General features: G+C 36.5%; 1 protein-coding gene across 1 annotated transcript in view; it reads right to left on the reverse strand.

Moving 5' to 3' along the window:
- Positions 1 to 17002, reverse strand: part of HSD17B12 (hydroxysteroid (17-beta) dehydrogenase 12) — a 160448-nt gene that overhangs the window by 19374 nt on the left and 124072 nt on the right. The window contains exons 7-9 of the mRNA XM_012655324.1: positions 9483 to 9517; positions 2067 to 2148; positions 408 to 473 (exon numbers count right to left, since the gene is read on the reverse strand). Of these exons, the coding sequence (XP_012510778.1) occupies positions 408 to 473; positions 2067 to 2148; positions 9483 to 9517 (183 nt within the window). The remainder of the gene's footprint in view (positions 1 to 407; positions 474 to 2066; positions 2149 to 9482; positions 9518 to 17002) is intronic.

The raw sequence follows: 17002 nt of genomic DNA on the forward strand, positions 1-17002 counted from the left end.
TGTACAACAATGTGAATGTACTTAGTGCCCCGTTCTGTACACTTAAAAATGACTAAAATGGTGGGATTTTTATGTTATGTATATTTTACCACAATTTAAAAAAAAGAGAGAGATTGATGGTCTGAGTTTCCTAAAATGAAACCATAAGAACTTCAAATAATTATGTTGCAGCTATTTATACTGTATTTAGTTCTACTTTAGGTATCCCTACCTAAAAATTCTAGAGAATAATTTTTTAAAATCTAGACTTGAGTGCATAAAAGAAAAAGAAACCAGGTCTTTAATGATGTGCTAACGTCACATTCACTTACTTAGAAATGTGATTTTCTTTCGTTGCCAAGACAGCAACAGTTGCTCTGGAAACCACACAAAAATGGGGATACTTAACTGAAACAAACTCCACTCACCTGCACAAAGATGCCCTTGCTCCTATACTCCTCGTGGAGGCACTGAGAGAAGAAATCTACAAAAGCCTGGGAGGGTGGTGGGAGTGAGAAGAAAACACACACATTACATCAATCTGCTTGATTTGTAGTCATGGAAACAAAAAATAATAAACTAACCATTTAACACTATCATTTCTAATCTTTTTTTTTTTCATTTCACATACAGAAGAGACCTTAAAAAAACACCTCAAAACCTCGAGTTGGTTTTAATCTGCCAATAAATGAAGTATTATATTACCAAATATAATATCCAGATCAAATTTTGATTTAGCTAGAAAAGGCTCTTCTTATCCTTTTTTCTCCCCAAAAAATTACACAAAAAAATTTTTATTTTATATAATAAAGGATGCATTTCTTCTCTCTACTTGCCACTCAAACAGAAACAATGTGAATTCTGTTTAACCCTGTTCTATGGGGATTTTGTTGTTGCTAAAAAGAAAAGAGCAGGCATTCTCTTGATGTTTTGGGATGGCAGGATCCAAGAAGTGTAGAGATGAATGTGACAGGCCATTTTCTTCTGATAACGCAACCTTAAATCTATTTGTAAAATATAGTGTGCCATTCTTCAAATGTGGACTCAACCTCAGGCTTGAAATGCAAAGTATCAATATGACTCTATAAGGGTCCTTAAGGGTCCTGATTAGTAACAGTCTTCTGTCCATGGAACAGAACAGATAAGAAGTTGGAGTTCATCAATCCCTTCAAGAAACATGGCATCCATTTTAAACATGCCTATAGTATGTTCCAGAGATACAGAAAGCAAGTAGGTTGCACGGGTTGGGGAGTGGTGCCAAGTTTTTTCAAAAGATAGTAGTAACTGTTTTTTCAAGTGAAAAAGGAGACAGATGTTTTGCTCTTTTCCTTCCCTGACATATCATACATTCTTCGGTATATTATACTTTGCTTATTTTTCCCTAAAAGCTTTAAACATCTAAATGGTCATCTTCCCTTCAGAGATGTATTCCCATGCTTCAACAACGTATCCGAAGATCACGCTCTTGACCTGCAGGCAGTGGGAGATGCATTCTAAATTATATTCCTAGTAGTAATGTGAAAGATGAATGATAATGTTGTATGAAATTATGACATCTTACCAAGAGTTCTGGAAACTTCTTGTCTCATCCCCAAAGCAACAATGAATATCTATGAATTCTGGATAATGTGGCAAAATATTCACTCTCACCTAGTCTATCCCATGCCTACTGTGTACATTTATGTGCTGACTGGATGCATTTCTTCTATGCTGTGTGAAGTGGACTCATTTATCTATCAAATCTTTAACCCTAGTCATTAACACCATGGTCTAAACAACTGAGCTAACTGGCCTAGGCCAGTTCTCTGTGGATGAGTATCACTTTTAAAATCAGTAAACTACTGGGAATTTTAAAAAAAGCATCTGTGGATCTGATATCCTGAGGTCCCATTTGTAAGTTTACACACATCGGTATGTCTCCAGCTGTGGTTCTCCTGAAACTCATGTGGGGTATTTTCCCTCTCTTCTCAGGCCACTGGAAAACTGCCAAGAGTATAACTTCAAGACAGTTAAATCCATGTTAATTTCTGAGACTGAAAATGATTCCTCATCCTTACATGGACAGGATTCACTAGACTATCACTCACCTTGGCTGCAGAGTAGACGGTCAGCAATGGGACGGGAAACATGCCAGAGGCAGATGAGATGTTCAGAATCACTCCTTTTGATCTAAAAGGGAAAGGTACCAAGTAAAAGAGTGAAATCATATACACAGTTGTTTGTGAATTACAGATTGAGATATTAATATATAATTATTTGAAACAGAATAACAGCTGTTCTTCTAACACACGTCTCTCCCTGCATTTCATCAGTGTGTGATCTGCTCGGTCAGTGAATGAGGCATAATTCAATCAACTAAAAATAGCTCTTCTTTATGATTAGCTCATGTCCCACTCTTAGAAAACCAGGCCGTGACCAGATCAGATCTCCAGTCTCCTCAAATTGATCTCTCCCCTCTGAGGTCTTTTCTGGTCCTTTCACTTAGAGATACTGTTATATTCCTTGCACGCACCTTTATTTTAGCACATCATCACGGACGACCTTGCTATGGTATTTAATCATTCTATGTGTATAAACATTTTTCCCCTCAACAAAACCATAAGCTTCTAGACATAACAGCAAACTCTCTGCACAGTACTGTGCACGTAACAAACGGGTACTCAAGAAAACCTTCCGGAAATGAGTGGGTGGCTATGTCCTGCCCTCCTACCTTCCCTGGGTTGTAGATATCTGGGCACCAAACTAACAGTTGACTCTAAAACTATGCAACTCTATAGTTTATCACACTGTATATTTTTGCCAAAAGGCAAAGCTCAATTCCTACTGGAATTTTTAGAGACAATTGAAAGTCAAAAGTCAGAAAGTAACCCCAAATTTCTTATTCTACAAGTAAATGAAAATTGGATTGAGAAAAGAAATGCTGTAAATGTTAATATATCAGCTGTTAGGAAGCATATATAAGTTACGTAAGTGTGGGATTATAGTTTAGGAATGTCAGAACTATCATCCCTTCCCCTCAAATCCATTCTTCTCAGAGGGGTCTCCTTCTTCAGCTAGTGCAACCTGACCCACCCACCTTCTTTCCTCTACATTAGATTCCTTTCCTTCAACCCAGTTTCTCATTGTTCTTTGTCTGAATTTACTTCCCCAAGGCCTATTTTTTTTCAGCATTAAAAAAGGAACTATGTAGACCCCTTTTATGCAAAATAATAAAGGAAACATGATTAAATGGCATCTAAGTTATTTTAGACATAAATCTGAAAAGAAATAATCCCCAAAGGTCACCCGCTCCATCTGCCAGCCTCTAGGCGAGATGCCACTTCAACCATCAAAGGGAAGTCTGGATCCTCGGCTTAATGTGTGTCACTGGAAGCAAGTTGTTGTTTTTGTTTTTTTTTAAACAGAAGTCCTTATTAGTAATACATACTTTCCTAGGCAATGAAATCCATTAACATTTTCATGATAGAAATCAAATTTAAAATCAAAAAATTTTATTAGGGTTTTGAAGAAAGTTAGAAATAAGTAGTCAATGGATTAATCATGTCATTCTTGTATTTTCTGTGTCTCTCTCAGGAATGGAAAAGCCTTTTCTTTTTTAGTTTCAAGGTAAGAGTTTGTATCGGGAGGTAGAACTCAACCTCTCTAAGAAAAGATGAATTAGCAATGAAAATCTAGTCATTTCACTTTATCTATATTTGTGAGCAATTCCTTTGATAAAAATGGAATAAACGCCACATTTGTTACAGAAGACTTTTAATACCATATTAATTTATGATGTTTAAAGTACCTTATTCTTTTTGGGGTGGTGAAAATGTTCTAAAATTAGATTGTGGTGATGGGTGCACAGCTCTGTGAATATATAAAAAACCACTAACGTATACACTTTAAATGGGTAGATTTTATAGTATATGAGATATATTTCAATAAGTCTGTAAAAGTGGGAGGGAAATATATTTACAATATACTGGAATGTATCATCTTTAAGCTGAGAGCAGATCCCAACCAAATGGAAGCAAAGAGAGCTATTGTATCTTATGCAACACAATATGCTTTCTTAGAAGTGACCCCAAATCCTGACGAGTTAACCCCCTCCTGCATCCCAAGCATCCTTGTAGGTGTGGGTAGTGTTTTATTTTAACCCTTTCTCATATAACCAGGAATTGCTATGTCTTCACTCACTGAGAGCAAGTTAAGTAAAAGCCAGTTTGAAGTAGATGCAGAACGTGATGTTTCCTACTGAACCTGCAGCCTGTCATTACTGGTTTGACCAGGTGGATTACATGCTCCGTTATACTCAAATTAGTTGGGGTGGTTAGATGTGCCCTTGAACGAAAATCTTACATTTTTTATTTCATTCCTCACAAATGAAATGCCGTTTAAAAGTCTTTAAAAGTTAAAGTTTAATGTCATAAAATACATTTTAAAAATTAAATCTTGACCTCATCAAAACAGACTCTTAAAACTTCACTCCCCAAAGCAATGATATCAATACAGGAAAAGATAATGAAGGCTTCTTTCCCATTTTCAAAAATAACACAGAACAATAATCCAATATGTCACACTTAAATGCAGTCATGCTGCGTTACTTGTCTGCTCCTTGAGACGACTAACATCTTTGTTTCTCAAGTATTCTACCCTGATTTCTAGGGGGTAGAGCTACTTCAAATTAGTGAAAAGTCAGAATTTTAGGGTACTTTATACAAACACAGTATTTGCACTCTAAAATACATTAAAACACATCTAAGACCAACAAAGGATAGAGTGAGAATGTACTAGACCTAAGTAAATAAAAGGATAGCATTTATAACTGCACCAAAATGACAGAGAGAAAACAGCCCCTCTACAAAGCTCTGTCCTACCACCAGGCATACATATTTGTCAAGCAAAAACCTTCCTCCCACATCCGCACAAACAACAGCATACAAATCTCTCCCTCTTTCTTTCCAAGGATAATAATATTCAACGTAGTTTTGTCTGAATCATAAATAACACGCTAGTCTAACCTGTCTTAATCCTTGTACTGTATACAGTATCTATTCTCTACGTAGAAATGGGGCTGAACATTGGGGACTGTGAGGCACAAAGGACTCGCCTTTAAAATCAACCACATTGTCTAGCTCTAATCCTCCATCTAAGCAGAATTAGTGACGTCAAACCAGTTTCCATGGCACAGCCAGATTCATGACAACTCTGTTATATCAAGCAAAAGGACAAAACGGGCTGTGCTTAATTGCACACAGAAACAAACATAAAACCAAACCCTGGTTAATCCCTCATTTTCTGGGGACTTGGGAACAATTTTAAGATTGAAAGGCACATTAGGAATTTTTGCTGAAGTTCTATAATGAAGACTCAGTTGCTCGTACTTCAGCATATTTCCTAGTTTGTTATGACAAATATCCAGATAAACAAGTAATATTTTCCGTGATGCAACATTCTTAATTCATCATACTGCTTACTTGCTAACAGCCACACAATGGTGTCTCAGTGGTACAAATTATTGAGGATCTATTAAAACTAAAATACTGCAAAAAACAAAGCAGAAAACACCAATTGCTGATAAGAAAGCACTTTTTCATATAAACAAATTCTCTGTAATTACTAGTCTCACAAGCCAAACATTAAACTCACCCAATTCTATCAAATTCAATACCTTGCATTTATAGCTTCCTATAGCTATGCTCTCGGGTAGAATTCCTAAGACCTGTGAAATTCCCAGTAAGACTCTCTTTAATTGCCACCTGGATAAAAAAAAATTGCCAAGCCTTTCTTTTATAAATGCTCCACTATTCCATCAGACTGTTGCAGTACCCTTGTCCACACCTGTATAAAAATACCACTGTCGTAGAGGAAGTAACAGATCTCCTTTGAAACAAGTCACTGATTTCTGCCTTCCTCAGGAACCTCATCACTGCCCCACACTGCAGGTGAGAAGGGGCGGGGCGGGGGCTGGAGGGGTTTGGAATAAATGCTGCTGTGAAGACCTGGAACCCCAGGGTCAATCCCAGTGTGGACAGCTAGCTGTATACAGAGTTTGACGGCAGACAAAGGAGAACGTGCAAAAAAGACTCCATCCCAACTCTTCACGTATTTCCACTTCATATCAGGGAGTACACAGCGTGCTCTTGGAAGGTCATTACCTTTTTTTTTTAAAAAGCTTCAACATAATACTGAAATTGGTACAGACAGTTCTCTAATAGACTCTCAAGAAGACTGAAAAACATATGAAAATAGAGCTCTATGTCAGAAAAGAATCCTGGAACACAGGGGTTAGGTATATAATTAGAATCAGCAATTCAAATACTTATATTATACAAATATTGCTTTGTTGAAGAAAGTTTGCAAACATTTAGCACATGAAAGAGAATTACCTGCCCTAAAACACCATAACATGTCATAATTCCACCTTAAGCAATACAGTATGAAAGAGGCTATTTTTAGCTTTTCCATGGTTGTTATGGCAACCACCTCCTGGCTCCAGCTGTACACAATGTTTATAATTCCAGGGAAGTGAAAAGAGCAAGTTTCCTCTATAATGTAATTATGCACTTTCTACTTCTATGGTAATAATACCTTAGTTTGATTATAGATGCTTGTTTAGTGCTAGTCAGTTGGCCCTAGGCTATAGTTCTAGAGGGTTTGGAAAATCTCATACATCAGAGGTAGAATCAGTGAAAGGAAAACAACAACAACAAAGGATATTTATAAAGGACTCTGTTGTTACTCAATTGAGATACCAATCCCATGGGAACCGACCACAGGAAATATGCCATTTTGGAGCAGCATAGAGAGCAGGCTCTCATGAAGCCACTTATAATGTGTAAATAAGAATGCTTTTTTCAGGCCGGGGCGTAGTGGCGCATGCCTGTAATCCCAGCACTCTGGGAGGTTGAGGCAGGAGGATTGCTTAAGGTCAGGAGCTCAAGATCAGCCTGAGTAAGAGCAAGACCCTGTTTCTACCAAAAAATAGTAGCCTCCGAGTTACTCGGGAGGCTGAGGCAGGAGGATCACTTGAGCCCAGGAGTTTGAGGTTGCAGTGAGCTATGATGACACCACTGTACTGTACTTGGGATGATGGATTGAGCTCAGGAGTTCCAGACCAGCTCTGAGCAAGAGTGAGACCCCGTCTCTACTCTAAAAAAAAAAAAAAAAAAGGCATGCTTTCAGATGATTTGTTAACTTGGGAGTTTTTCTTTCCTGTTGGGCACACAGCTAACATTGCTGGCCTCCCTTGCAGTTAGCTGTAGCCTCTGACTGACTGAGGACAATGAAATGTGGGCAGAAGTGATGTACACCACTTCCAGGGCTGGCCCATGAAACCTCCCCTAAAACCATTCTCACTCTCTCTTCCCTTATCCGCTAGCTGAATGCAGAGGAGAATGCCAAGACCCTAGAGAATGATGGAGCCCCTAGATGGCAGAAGCCTCAGATGCCTGAATGACTGGGCAGAGATGTGAGGGAGAAATAAACCTTTATAGTGTTACACCACTGAAATTTGGGAGTGGTCTGTTATAGCAGTTAGCCTACGCTGACTAATACACCTAGTAACTCCTTTAATTCAAGTGGAGATAGATGTTCCTTCTTCTTGTAACCAAAAGTATTGATTTATAAAATCCATGTACATTTCTTACTTGTTCTTAGCAAGTACCACAATCACCCCCACAATGCCAGGTTCAGTACATAGCTTCTTATGGCTTTCCACCAGATCATTCCTTAACCGCACCTTAAAATCAGCTTGCTTTCTTAAAAGGTAAGGATCCAATTCATTGTCTGTATACTCCATGATAAACTTTACTCAGTGAATGTTTTTTGGATAAATGGATTCTCTTTTTTGTATCGTTTGTTTGTATCTAATGCCCCTGCTGTAATAATAGCTGCCAGGTTGACAGAGATAGCAGTGAAGTTCCTAGCTCCTTGCATTTGTATCATTGGCTAACTAATTGTGTAGCTTCATAGTACTCTATGTCTTTGGGCCTCAGTTTTTTCATCTGTCAAATATGGAAGGTTACTTTCAATTAATTTAAAGTACTAGATTTCTACGGCTCTTTGAATCCAATACTTTGTGCTCTGTGAAATGATTTCACAACTATTATCTCTTTTGATAGGGTTTTCACCAACACAATTAAAAATTCCTTTTACAATACCTCTGTGGCTTTTAAGTATTTCTTTTTTGAAGGACAGATTTACTATCTTGAATTAATACCATGTCACCTGCAGTCGTCAAGACTAGAATTAAGGTGGTGGCCCAAATTTTCATCCCTACTGGGTTCTACTTTGTCTGCCCCAACTCTGCTATCTTCTAGGGTTCTGGTTTGACCACTGCCATTTCCATATCTGACCATCAGAGGCCCACTCCCACCAGCAACCAACATCAAGCAGTTTGAAGGTTTTAAAGGGCAATGTTACTAAATAAAGCAATTGAAATCTACAAAATAGTGCAAACAAAACAAAATTACGAAGAACCTTGCTGAGAAACAGCTTCTTAACCAGTTTCTGTATGCTCAACAAATGGATTCCTAACCTCAGTTTCCTCATCTGTACAATGGTGAGAGGCTATGGAAGATAAATGAGTTAACACATACTAAGTTCCTGGTACATAGTATGTACTAAATAAACATAAACTGTAATCCCTGCCTAGGGCTGGTCATAGAGGTTTCTAACAAAAGTAGGGCCCTCGGGTCTTCCCTTTTCAAAACTCTGATTCCTTTGAGTCTCTTCCAAACTCAAAGCTATTTTGCAGATGAAGGATGACTATGAAACTCTAAATTTGGCAAATGATCAAGCTAGTTCAAGACGCAAGCCCAACTTTCAGCAGGTTTTCTTTGAAGGTCTAGATATCATTCAGGTTTTCCCAAGGAAGAAACAGAGCTTAATTATAATTTTACACTTCATTTTATTTCAAATAAATAGAACTCTACGACATATTTCTCAATAAAAAATGAAGACATCCTGCATATCTTAGTAGAACCCAATTCAATCCGGAACACACATGGGACCAGCGGACATCACCTTTTCCTCCAAGGATTAGTTTCATATCTTATAATCACTTTATAACATGCCTAAGTTCCTCACACATCCATTCTCCCAGTAAGAACTGAAAACCAGAGGATGGGGCCTTGCTTGATGAAACTTCACTGATTTGGGCTCTGAGAGGATACAGCTTTAAGAAGGTATTCCCGGGAATATCCCAGGAACTCTATCTGCCCCCTCAGAATAGCAGGCAATTGAGTTAGTGACGGTGACTCAGGCAGGCTTTTTAATCCTGAGCTAAAGGAACCACTACAACCCTAGAGAGGGAAATAAAAAGGGAATCGAGTGGAAAAGGCCTCCACCACTGATGACTCATGCTCCACTGTGTGACTCGCCTGGCATATCGCTCTGTGGCTAAGACGTGGAGGCTTGGTTCATTAGTCACTTCAACGAATTTTTCAAAGAAAGGATTTTCCCTATAAATAATAATGAGCTCTGCCTCTACAGTGTTTGTGTGTAAGTCTGTGACTCACCTTTCTACCATGCCAGGCAGCACCAATCGTGTCATCTGCAAGAGAGAAAACAAAACATTCACAATGGCCGAGGATGCAGGCAACAGATAAAGGTGAAGAAAATCCACCCACACAAAAATGAAGGGAATCACGAAACCACTCACCACCTCTACAGACAGCAGTTTATTTTATATACTTGAATAATTTGGCTGTGTCAAGAGTGCATAAAAAGGAATCAGATGAAATTACTGGAGGTAACACTGGGAATACTTTCAGTGAACTTGGCTAAAATTGGTCTTGCCCGAAATGTAATACTGGCACAAAGATCTTCAAATAATGAAGGGTGAAATCTACGTCTCCCAAAATGCATTCGTAGAAAAGAACATATGTTATCACAAGAAATATCCTGTCTACCAAGGCTACATAAGCTTTCTAATCTCAACAGCTCAAATAATCTTTTTCAATCAAACAAAGCCTTTAGAAGAACACCATAAAGTGACATGGTGGTAACTATTAAACATATCTTATCATTCACTTATCTTGCTGGTCTAGCTAGTTTGAGTAAAAAGTAACCAACAATGAAAAAGTGACACCTATATTTTTTTAAGGACTTCATAATTATTAACTAAATACATATAATGAGACAGGCTACTTCTAAACTCTGTTTTGAGATATTATCAACCAAGAAAAGTCCAAAAGTCCAATGGGCTTAGTCAAGATCACATTATAGTTAAGTACTGAGGTTGGAACATGAATTCCTGACTCCTAGATATCATCCGTTCTCTAAGAAACAGATGCTGTTTTGGAATAATAAGGTTTGAATGCATTCCAAGCATCGAAATTTTAATCTTTCTATCTTGAATAATACTATTTATTAAATAACATAGACAGTATTCTGATGAGAAGAGAATTTTTTTTTCCTGGAAATATTTTGAAAAAAGAAAATGCCATCCAGACTTTACCAAGGTAAACTTTGCCATGTGGACATCCAATCCAGATGTCAACTTCAGAGCTGTCATGTTGTTTTCAGTAAAAACATGAATTCAAGCTGACACTGCGTCATAAAAGATAGGCTGACACACTGCCAACTTCGAAACAAAGATGTATCTTCAATGTGTAGGGGAATCACTTCAATAGAAGTATCTGGATTTGGCCAAATCTTCCAACCCAGATAAAAAAAGAGAAACCACAAGAGAGAGAGTTTGGCCTAAAGCATTCCATATCGCCTTCTTTCTTACATACAAGTGTGTGTTTTTCCATATGAAACTCACCTTCATAGAGTGACGGGGCAGAAATTGCCAATTGTCCTCCAATATTCCTTCCTCCCTTCCTTAATACATAGCAGTTGATTTTCAGTTGGACATATGGCCTCTTCCCCACCCTCAGTGCCCCCCATAAAAACCGTATTTGCTATGACCTATCATGCAGCTGCATGTACCTCTCTATGACCATGTTCTATCTAACAAGATGTGAAGAGAAGTAATACATATGACTTCTTGGTCGTAACCTTAAAAGGGGGAAAATCTATGTTTTCTCCTTCACCTTTTCTTCTTCTTGGTGGCTAGAATGTGGAAGTGATGGAAGGAGCCAAACTGGGCATCTTAGAACCCAAGATGAAAGCCATATGCAAACAGTGGCAGAGCAGTGAGATGAAGGGGGATGGGATCCCCAATGATTGCAGGGCTACTATGCCAGACCTTGATTACATACCAGGCTTTTTATCTGAGAGGGAAATAAATTTCTATTTTGGTTAAGCCACTACTGGGTCTCTGTTATAGAAGCTAAACCAATATTCTAACTAATATGATTAACCATTTGTGTTGATAAAGACTGACCAATGTAATCATCTTATAACTTGGGGAAAAAAAATCCCCAAAGCAAACTCAATCAGAAATTATGCCCACAGCCCAAATAACCTCAATATTTTATTGTTTTTACAACATGGTCCTATCTTTCTTCTTTCTAGGTTTGCTTAACCCAATTCAAAAGATGCCCACTGGGTTTCAAACCCAACTTTAAGAACCAAGTCAAAGAAGAAGCTGATTTCAAAGTTTATGCTTTCAACAGTCACCTTTTCTCTTCTTCTTAAATAATAACTCTTCAAATTTGCACACGTTTCCTAAGATTTCTCTTTTCATAAAAGCACACAGTAATTGTTCAATACATAGCTATTGGATGTTTAAGGTAAGTGTGGTATGTAGCCAGGCCAAAGTTCTGTTATACTTACTAGTGGTGTGACCTTGAATTAGTTCCTTATCCTCCTCCATTGAGTCCTTATGCATTAAATGAAGAAGGTGTCCACATTACAGGTTATTATATTCTGAATATACATAATGGACCTAGCACAGAGCACATCATGGAGAAGGTTCTGAAGGGAAATCAGTGCCCCTTACGGTCAGCCTGCACTATCCTTTTAGGATCCAGCAGCACTAAGTATCCAATCCTGCCTTTCAGCATGGTGTGCCCAAGACAGTGTAGAGCCAAAAACAATGACACATTTTGAGGTCATCCAGTTTGACTCACCACATGAAGTTTCTTCTGGACAGTTCCGTCAATATTTTAAAATATCTCAGTTCAGATCTTCTTGGGGTAATAAAATTGTTCTATTATAAAATTGGACTATAATGATGATTGTATAACTATAACTTAAAAATTATTGAATTGTATATTTAAAACAAACGAACTTTACAATATGTAAATTATTTCTCAATAAAGCCATTTAAAAATACCTGAATAATCATATGGATAAGAATTAAAGAACCAGAATCACAAAATACATTTCGTGTCACTTTTATCAAACCCCAGAGATAAAAGAGCACTCAAAATGCTCTATGCTTTATGCTCTATTGCCTGGAGCAACATGTCGTAATAAAGAGTCATTCTTCTGTTTGGTTGAGGCCATGTTATCTGCCAGAACCGGGGAGGGTAGTGAGAGCATACCATCTAGAACAGATATACAAATAAATCATTATAAGACAATGCTGTGTGTGGAAAAGAGGGCACTGATGCTTAGGAGAAAGCCCATTAAGTCAGGTAGAGCTTCACAGATTATGTTTCAGTTAAGTTCTAAAAGAATAAATAAAAGTTTACTAGGCAGAAAAGAAACTCCAGTAGAAGAAATAGAATGCAAAAGGCAAACAGCTATGAGAAACTGCAATGTATGCTATAGAATTGATGCATTTTTAAAAACTTTGTGGGATGAACGAGTTAAACATAAAAAGAAGGAAAAAGTATGTACCTCCTGTCACATATATCATGCAACTTGCATTTACATGTAGTACTATGTCATGGACAGCTTCCCATGCTAGTACAAACAGATGTACATCGGGCATGTTAACAGTGGTAGGGTATTTTATTCTAAAGGATAGATTATATGAATGAACAGTATTGGAAAACATTTTTTTATTTAATACATTTCATCAGGGAACCATAATGCTTAACTAATGTATTACAAAGAGGTCCCCAAGCATTTTGTGAAGAGGAGCTATTATTCGGTTCCTCAAAGCCCTGAGATCACCAGAAAAAGAATGAGGAAAGAGACTGGTAATAAAAATGTTCTTACCCAGGAGTGTGTGTGTGTGTCTGTGTGTGTGTGTGTGTGTGTGCGCGCGCACGCACTTGTATTAAGGAAATGAGATTTGTTAACCGCAGCTAAGTGGAGTCCAGAAGGGGTAGCCACTGCCCGTTCAGTTCTCCTAAACAGGTTCTCTTAAATTTTTAGTTGGAATATTGAAGAAATATAAATGCACATATTGGGAACTAGTTTTTCCCTTTCACCATGTGCATGTTATATATTAAATGTCTCCTTTCTGAATGGGAAAAATTATCCAGACAATGATCAGAGACCAAAGGAAACTCCATAAAATATAATCATAGTTATCAAATTGTATCATTAGCATGTTAAGCATTAAATGTTTTCTTGATGGCCTTTTATATATGGACATGTTCAAAATATATTCTTTATACATGTGACTTAAAACTCAAGAAGTTTCAATAACGTAACAAAAGGGAAGAAACACTACTTCAGATGTCTGGCTATTAAAAGACCAGAAATACTTGTTGAATACTTAGTGACCAAATGATCCATCAGCAAAGACACAGTCTTCTCATGCAAAAGTTAAATTCTTTCTTATAGCTCATTGACTTCCCCTTTTAAATTCTGACTCTAAATTATTTCTCCTTGTCATAAAATGTAACATTTTTTTATCTGTCACATATTACAATGAAAAGCCTGAGAAAAGTTAATCTGAAATCTGCATACTTTTATAAAATTGATTGTCTTCACCTATATTGAAATTATCATTCCTTCTAATCAGATTATAAGTCACAATAAATTCAATTTCAAGCTTCTTTGCTTGGGTATGTATATATAAACTGTTCTTAATATTCTATGCATAAGTAGAGGCTTCATTATGTTCATCTCAAATTAAATTTTCTTTAACACCAAATTTTACATAGGATATTTTAACTAAGCTATTAGTAGTCTCATTTGTATGCATCGATTGGTATCTTGATATCTGGTTATTTATACCAATATACCAAGCATTTCTGTGAAATCTCACTATCTATCTGAACTCTATTTCACAGCTCACAAGGTGTTTCTGGAGTTAACTCAATGCTAATTTTAGGCCATCTGCAGGTGATAATTGCTGTACTAGGAAATTTTTTGTTCCTCTTAACATAATTCTAAAATAAGGCTACCATAACTTGTAAGTTCAGTGGCTAGAAATATTAGATTAGTGGTAAACATTATTTTGAGACTAGTTTTCCTCCATGTTGAGAATATTCCTAAAAGTATACAACAAACAATTTTAACTGAATTCTTCCCTAAGAAGTAGATAAAAGTTGCAACAATATTACTTTTACAACAACAAGTGCTTCAAATCCTTGCAGGAAAAGTGTTTCTTATATGTATATTTATATAGGTATGTTTGTGTATGTGTGTATATATACATATATTTTTGTAGTGACAGTTTCACTAATCTTCATCATAAAAAGTCCTAGATGCCTAACGTCTAAGGAGGACAGGTCAATATATATGTCATATCACACTTAGATATTACATTACTTTATATGCAAGCTAGCCATAAAGTATACAAATATATAAAGATAAACAAAAGTCTTGATGACAGCTAAATTTAGAATTCTTCCAGGAGATACCACGTATTCAATTTCAAGAGTGAAATATCTACTGGTATTTACTGGTACAGCTATGTATATCCTGGCTGGGAAACAAATAAGAGCCTCATTTAGCTCATGCAAAATCAAAATTAGTATTAATAGAGCATTTAGTTGAGATACATAACTCAAAAACACATTGGCTGGCCTAGAAAATCCATGAAAATGTTACATTAAAATGTAACCATCTGTGGGTAGGATTAGAATGATTTATTTTCTTCTTAGTGTTCACATATATTTCTCATATTTTTGGCAACAACCTCGCATTGCTTTTATAATTAGAAAAGCTCCCATAATCTTATTTCTACAAAAAAACCAAAAAACCTAATGTGAGTATAATTTTTTCTGCTTTGCTTCTATAGCATCAGTATTTAATAGTTTGTAGAAAGAACTTTATTTTATACCCAGGAACCAGTGTAGATTCTCCCACTCATTAGTTTAATATAAAAATGATCTATACTAAAACAAGCAAATTATTTTTGTATCATGCAACCTGTGGCATTTGGCCATTTTTTGGAGAGAACAGTACAAAGAAAACATTACTACATAATGTTTGAAAAGATAACCAAAGATGCAAATGAAAAGATTACATTAAAATTCAAGATGCTTTGATAAAATAACAAATATTAATATTATCACCTGTATCACCATTTTATATAAGTAGAGAATAAAGTGTAACAACTTGCCCTAGAATCCAGGCAAAGCCTCAACAATACAGGCTATTCATACACAGAATTGGAACACCACAAATAGCCATTTTGCCTACCTCTGCCCTGCCTCTACCCCAAAGAAACCTGCTTACAGTAAACAGGATCTGAATTCCAGTAACTGAAAATGAACCCACACAACTTAGAAGGAAACAATTTCTTAAATGCAAATACCTTAAGCAAGTTTTCAACCAGAATCATTAGCAATAATTTTTCAAAAATCAGTATAACAGTGAAAAGAATTACAGAAAGCATCGTTACACAATGTCTATTTTGCAGAAATTATTATAGATGGTAACTCCCTTGGAAGTCATACTACAATGACATAGCACACATTTCCTGTGGCAAACTGTATAATTTGAGCTCTGTGGTACCGAGAACACAACTTAATTAGGAATTCTTAGAATTTCACCTGTATAGCTAACAGAATAATATTTAGTGCACAGAGGGTGGAAAGCTTAATTAGATAAAGTTTTTAGAGTGGCTTGAGATTTCCAATTATTATTTGATTTTCCTTTCTATTAATGTTAAGTCTTTGTGGAAGTTAGGAGTCCTCCTGGCCATTTTCCCCACCCATATTACTCAACCTGAAATTCAACCCCATACCACAAAAAACAAAGTTTTTCTTTTTGTAATAAATTCTGGTTTGATCTACATGAAAATGATTTAACAAAAGAAAAAGAAAAGAACTTTCTAGAACAGAGAGTTGCCTGCTGATTAATAATAATGAAACTAAAGCCAAAATTTGGAAACTCTAAACAAAAATTTTAAAAAAGAAAGCATATACCATTACACACTGTTTTTCCAAGTTTAACATACTATAGTATGCTACGTAATAGCTTAGCTTACAGTACTTAAATTTTTCCAAAATAAGCTGATTTCTCAAAAATGACCGGTTTTGGGAGAAAATAATCCTTAAAGTTCTCAAAGAGATTTTTACATTTTCACCCATATATAAGGCATTTCTCCTCTAAACTAGCTTCACTTTGAGCTGGAAGGAACCTTAAAACCAATCTATAACTATTTCCTCATTTTCGAAAGAAGAAAACTGTGGAAAGAGTGGGGCTGTCATGCAGTTTGGCAAAACCATCATCTTGTAGTTATGTCTGAAGCAGCCCGTTACTATGAGACTCTAAGGGCTAAATGTACCCAATAAATTGGAAATTTTTAAGAGCATAAGGATAGCTGATTTCAAAATGGATTAAAAGATTTTAGACATTAACTTGGAATGTCTTCATCTAGAAAAGCCCTGAGTGGGGATCACCGGTGAGGATCAGACTCTTCTTCCCACAATTTATTAATTTCCTAATGCTGTTAACTTAAATTCTTGGGGCAGGGTGCTGGCTGGGATGCATTCTTAGCATAATCCCTCAACTAAATACAATTATTAATAGATTGCTGAACAGAGATTATTCTCATGGATTTTCAAATTAATAAAGGGCTCCCCCTACTGGTTCCATGTCACATGCCAGAGGAAAATCCATATAAGAAAAAGAAAACAAATGCTTCATCCACCTGTCTCTCCACTCAAACATTTATCATCTACTCCAAAACAAAGCATTAGGCACTTCAGCCTAAGTGAAATAGTATTAGAAAAAAAATTAGCTTTTCAAAAGCATGCAAAGGGCTTCATACTCTGATTCTGATTTCACAGAA

This window comes from Propithecus coquereli, unplaced genomic scaffold, assembly GCF_000956105.1.
Source record: "Propithecus coquereli isolate 6110/MARCELLA unplaced genomic scaffold, Pcoq_1.0 Scaffold470, whole genome shotgun sequence".
Classification (NCBI taxonomy): domain Eukaryota; kingdom Metazoa; phylum Chordata; class Mammalia; order Primates; family Indriidae; genus Propithecus; species Propithecus coquereli.